This window comes from Engraulis encrasicolus, chromosome 17, assembly GCF_034702125.1.
Source record: "Engraulis encrasicolus isolate BLACKSEA-1 chromosome 17, IST_EnEncr_1.0, whole genome shotgun sequence".
In the NCBI taxonomy this organism is placed as follows: domain Eukaryota; kingdom Metazoa; phylum Chordata; class Actinopteri; order Clupeiformes; family Engraulidae; genus Engraulis; species Engraulis encrasicolus.
This window is the reverse complement of record NC_085873.1, coordinates 31,483,132-31,488,866: the sequence shown is the minus strand read 5'-3', so window position 1 is coordinate 31,488,866 and position 5,735 is coordinate 31,483,132. Positions and strand designations below refer to the sequence as shown.

At 47.9% G+C, this 5,735-nt stretch overlaps 1 protein-coding gene across 1 annotated transcript in view; it reads right to left on the bottom strand.

Annotated features, from left to right (window-relative positions):
• Window positions 1–3,671: 3,671 nt before the first annotated feature.
• Window positions 3,672–5,735, bottom strand: part of rabep2 (rabaptin, RAB GTPase binding effector protein 2) — a 15,749-nt gene continuing 13,685 nt past the window's right edge. Inside the window, exons 12-13 of the mRNA XM_063220640.1 lie at window positions 5,115–5,231; window positions 3,672–4,726 (exon numbers count right to left, since the gene is read on the bottom strand). Coding sequence (XP_063076710.1) covers window positions 4,622–4,726; window positions 5,115–5,231 — 222 coding nt within the window. The 3' untranslated portion in view covers window positions 3,672–4,621. The remainder of the gene's footprint in view (window positions 4,727–5,114; window positions 5,232–5,735) is intronic.

Sequence of the window (5,735 nt, the reverse complement as noted above, 5' to 3'; positions counted from 1 at the left end):
AGAGGGACAGGCCTACAGAGAATAGGGGAGAGGAGAGGGAGATAGGATGAGTAGGAGGCATTGGAGGACAGGGGAGGAGGAAGGGAATGATCGAGGGATATGGCAGGGGGGAGAGAGAGAGGTGGGGAGGCCGGGGAGAAGTAGTGGATAGATGCATGGATCGGAAGAGGAGAAGAGAAGGAAAGGATAAGAGAGACCATTCAGATGCAAGGGAGGAGGAGAGTGACACGAGAGGCAGAGGAGAGGAGAGCTCAGAGTAGAGAGACAAGGAGAAGATGGGGAGGATATGGAAGGGCGGATGAAGGGAAGCGGAGGAGGGGAAAAGAAGAGGAGTTGCGACTTGTTCTAAGTTTTCAACTAGGTGCAGAATCATATAAAGGTGTAAAAGTATGAAATGAAGAGACGCCAGCGATTGCGACATATTTAATGATGCGATTCATAAGGCAGTGAGGATAGCTTCTAGATGCCTCAGGGTGGCGATAGAGACAAACTTTTAGTGCAAAAGGAGGCATTTCACTACCTTGGAGGTTGTTAATTGACACACTTGGCCTACCCCTAAAAAATTGATGGTTTAGAGTTTTTGTAACTTCTTGGTCAAATGCATTTAATCAAGGCCTACATGTAGCCCATGTTGAGTTCTCTTGGTAACGTTTGATCATTTCATTTTAGATTGTTGTGTTGTTGAGATATATTTTGGGGTGCCCTCTCATTAGGCGTATTCGAGATTGCGCAACGGCTGCATGCGCATGCAGGCAGCAATGAATTCTGGGTGAAAATGTTGAAAGATAGTTCGACTTCTTGTCCAAATTTCAGTTATGTTGTGCCGACGAGGTGACATGTCATAAGACATTTCTTTGCTCACAGGTTAGGGTGTAGGGGTGGAGAAACCTTTTTCATTAGGGGCCACTTCCAATCTTAAGTCCTCCACGAGCTGTACTATGAACACAAGCCAGGATTTCCCCCTGCACTTTAGGCCACCTTTACAGCAGACCCCACTTGCCCTTGGTCCCCTGAAAATATAACTTAATTGTATTGCAAATGTAATTTCTGACATTTGTTTACAAAACATGTCTGTCATATTTCATGTGAAACTGCATAACATTAAAATAATATCGGGGGGAGGATAAGACGGCCTATGTTCCCCACCCCGGTGTTATTCTATGACTATTCCTCTCTTGTTTAATGTAAATAATTATGACTGTGCTTTTGTTGTCTTTGATTTGCCATGCATAGTTGTGTTTTTGAAGAATAAAAAAAACCCTGAGTTAGGTTAGCCAGCCCCCACAAGCACAGGATCACCTGGGGAAGACAGGACACATTCAATACACACACCCCCACCCCTGCAAACTCAGCAACTCCTCAGTGTCACAGCTCAACAGGTCAGAAGCACACTCAAGAGGCTCAAAGTAAAGGCTCCTGGCCCTGATGGTGTTTGTGCCAAACGACTTAAAACCTGTGCTGAGGAGCTTGCTCTGCCACTTCAGTCCATCTTCAACAGAAGCCTACAGGATGGGAAAGTCCCTACACAGTGGAAGACATCCTGTCTCATCCCAGTTCCCAAAAAGCCACACCCCAAAGAACTGAACGATTTCAGACCAGTTGCCCTCACCTCTCACATAATGAAGACTTTTGAACGTGTGCTGCTGATCAACCTACTGAAGCCCCAGGTCCAACATGCTCTAGACCCCCTGCAGTTTGCCTATCAGGAGAAAGTGGGAGTCGAGGATGCTATCCTGTATCTGCTACACAGGGTGCATTCTCACCTGGACAAGAGAGACAGGGCTGTGAGAATCATGTTCTTTGATTTCTCTAGTGCCTTCAACACCATCCAGCCACTCATGCTGAAGGACAAACTGCTGCGAATGGGAGTGGGAACAGGACTGGTGACATGGATAACTAACTACCTCACTGGGAGGCCCCAGTTCGTCAAGCTTGGTGACCATACATCCCAGACTGTTGTCAGTAACACGGGTGCGCCACAAGGAACGGTGCTCTCCCCCGTGTTGTTCACCCTGTACTGTACACCTCTGACTTCAGCTACAACACAGAGACCTGTCACATGCAGAAGTTCTCTGATGACACTGCTATTGTGGCATGCATCAAGGATGGACAGGAAGGAGAGTACAGGGAACTGGTGGAGAACTTTGTCAGTTGGTGCCGGGACAATCAGCTGCAGCTGAATGCCACCAAAACAAAGGAGATGGTGGTTGACTTCAGGAGGACCACCCCACCACTGTTGCCTGTCTCTATCGAGGGAGAGACAGTGGAGACAGTCAACACCTACAAGTACCTAGGAGTACATCTGGACAACAAACTGGACTGGGCTGCCAATTCAGATGCTCTTTACAAGAAAGGGCAGAGCAGGCTGTACTTCCTACGGAAGCTTAGATCCTTCAATGTCTGCAACAGGCTCCTGCTGATGTTCTATCAGTCTGTCATGGCAAGTGTCCTCACCTACGCTATTGCCTGTTGGGGAGGTAGCGTTAGGAAGAGGGACGCTGGACGCCTTGACAGGCTGGTGAGGAAAGCTAGGTCTGTGGTGGGTATGGAACTGGAGGATCTCACAACCACAGCCGAAAAAAGGACACTTAGCAGATTGGACTCAATACTTGAAAATGACAGACACCCCCTGCACCCGTTTCTGGCCAACCAGAGGAGCCTGTTCAGCTACAGACTCCAGGCCTTCCAGGCCTTCCCCTGCCGGACAGACAGACTACAGAAGTCTTTTGTCCCCAGGGCCATCCAGCTCTTCAACACCACACAGAAAGAGACAGTTAAAGAGATTGTCATTGGTGACTGGACTGCATAAACTAGCCCCCCACACTGGAACACTCAACCTGCAGCCACTACACCCTCCCCTTTCCCGATTATTTTCTCTACTGAACAGTTACACTTCATCCCACCCCCCGGAGCAAGCGCCTGCACTATCTTGGACACTTTAAGGGTTTCCCAATACAGGACAATAACCCACTACACCCCACCTCAGCTACCTCACCCCCTGGAATAGCTGCCGTGAACTACTCAGCTTTTGCATGGACAATAATTAGAACTTCTTTGGCTCTTGTATGTGTACTTAACTTAACATTTTGTTTTTCTGTGAGTGTGAATGTATGCAACATGACACCCTACCAGGACCTTGTGTCTGTGCAGGGATGTGTGTGTGTGTGTGTGTGTGTGTGTGTGTGTGTGTGTGTGGGAGGGGGGTTGTGGGTGGGTTTGTGTGTGTGTGGGTGGGACAATGTGTGTGTGAGTGTGTGTGTGTGAGAGAGAGAACATGTGTGTATGTGAGATAATGTGTGGCGGTAGTACTCAAGATATATTTTTCCTGTAATGTTCAATTATGTGTATAATGTCTTGTGTATGTTTTGTATTTGTGTATTTATGTAAGCTGACAGACACCTTAATTTCCTTCGGGATTAATAAAAGTACTCTACTCTACTCTACTCTCTACTATAGAGATGAGCTTTTTTGTCCAGTCCAGGCACATTCTCCCAAGCACACATTATTCACTGGCATGTTAGATAGGGATGGTTTTGGTCAAGGTACGTTTTGAAATTGATCTTACATAGTCCATGAAGGGGGAAATGTTCGCCTTCACAATTTGATGAGTGGAGTTTTGTCCATTTTGACACACAGAAATACCAAATGCCAACACACACACACAAACACAGTGGAAGTGTAAAGGTATTTATTAAAATAGGCATCTGATTTATACTGTAGCCAGTTACATGGTTCACATTAGGTAGTGAGCAGTTTAAATATCAAGATATGATTCTAACAACGTTAGTACACGGCAGACATTTGTCTGACGGTGTGTGTGTGGTGTGTGTGTGTGTGTGTGTGTGTATGTAGTGTATACAGGGCTTAAGCCTTACAGTGTTCTTCTCAAAACTGAGAAGAAAAAAAAGAATGAACACATGGAATTCTAGTGTGTGTGTGTGTGTGTGTGAGTGAGAGTGCAGTATTTATATGGGAATGTTGTCAAAGGGGTAAAGAATTAAACAGACTGTGGACTGTGCTGGTGACAGAACGGTCTCACACGCACGCATGCACGCACACACACACACACACACACACACACACACACACACACCACTGGTCCCTGGTGGATTGGTTGGTCATGTTACAAATTCTCTTAGATACTATTTCTCTCTCACTCAGATGCACACACACACACACACACACACACACACACACACACACACACACACACACACACACACACACACACACACACACACACACACACACACACACACACACACACACACCAGTTTGAGGGTCCTGAGAAGTGTGCCGTAGACAGGAGTGGCTTTGGTCATGCTGCTTTCTCCAGAGGGGGCAGCAGCGAGGCCCAATCACAGGCCACGGTCATCAGCGCAGTCAGTCAATGGGCACATTCGTGATGCCGCATGCTGTGCAAACCCATGCGGCGCACATGCACACACTGCAAAATTATCTTACAATGCACTTTGGTTAGAAATTTCTAATGCGGTGCACATGTGCACGGCACAGATTTGTGCAGCATTCGGCATCACAAATGTGGCCAGCCACTGGCATAGCTGACCAATCAGCATTAGCTAGCTGCTCTCACAGGGCATAGCTGACCAATCAGCATTGGCTAGCTGCTCTCGCTGGGCGGGGCTTCCTCTGAGCCAGGCTCCTCCCCCAAGATTGCCTTCACCTGATCCAGAGATGAGGCCTGGCGAATCTGCTCCATACGCATCTACGCGCACACACACACACACACACACACACACACACACACACACACACACACACACACACACACACACACACACACACACAGATAAATACATACACAGACATACTAAAGTAGACACACTAAACCTAGACATACACCTCCTGACCTGCACGCACGCACGCACGTACGAACACCTTGGCCAGTATGTTTTTGTTTTTTTAAACAATTTTTTGGGGGTCTTTTACAACTTTATTGATGATAGGACAGTGTGAGAGGTGGACAGGAAGCGAATGGGGAGAGACAGGGAGGGGTCGGCAAATGACCCGGGCCGGGAATCGAACCTGGGTCGGTTGCATAGCAGACGAGTGCCCTACCGGTTGGCCAAGGCAGGGCGCGCGCACATGCTTACCTGTAGTGACTGTGAGAGCTGTACAAAGTCCTGCTGTACAGTCTGACTGGTGTCGAACTGCATCCGCAAGCTGATGGTCTGACTACGCAGCTCCAAACACTGCTGTTGCAGAGACACCTAAAACACAGACAACACAGGGGTGTTGGGGGTGAGGCTGTGTGTGTGTGTGTGTGTGTGTGTGTGTGTGTGTGTGTGTGTGTGTGTGTGTGTGTGTGTGCAAGCGAGTATGATGGCCTGACTGCGCAACTTCAAACACTGCCACCTAAAACGCATATAAAACCTGGTTTGTGTGTGTGTGTGTGTGTCTGTCTATCTCTCTGTGTCTGTGTGTAACTTGTCAGCATTCAATGTGTGTGTGTGTGTGTGTGTCCACAACCATTGTGGAGACCAGTCCCCACTAAGGTAGTAAAATCCTCTTAACTCATTGGCTGCCTTGGGCGGCGAATGGCGTCATTTCGAATAGTGACGCCCCCTGCCTTTGGCGGCGTCCGCCGATAATTGAATTTTTTTACAGCCACGCCTTGAGGACGGTCTGACCTATGTTGTGTATAAATTTCACGCCAATGGCAGCCAATGAGTTAATGGTACTTTGGGGGGCCCACATTGCCCCATAAATCTAGC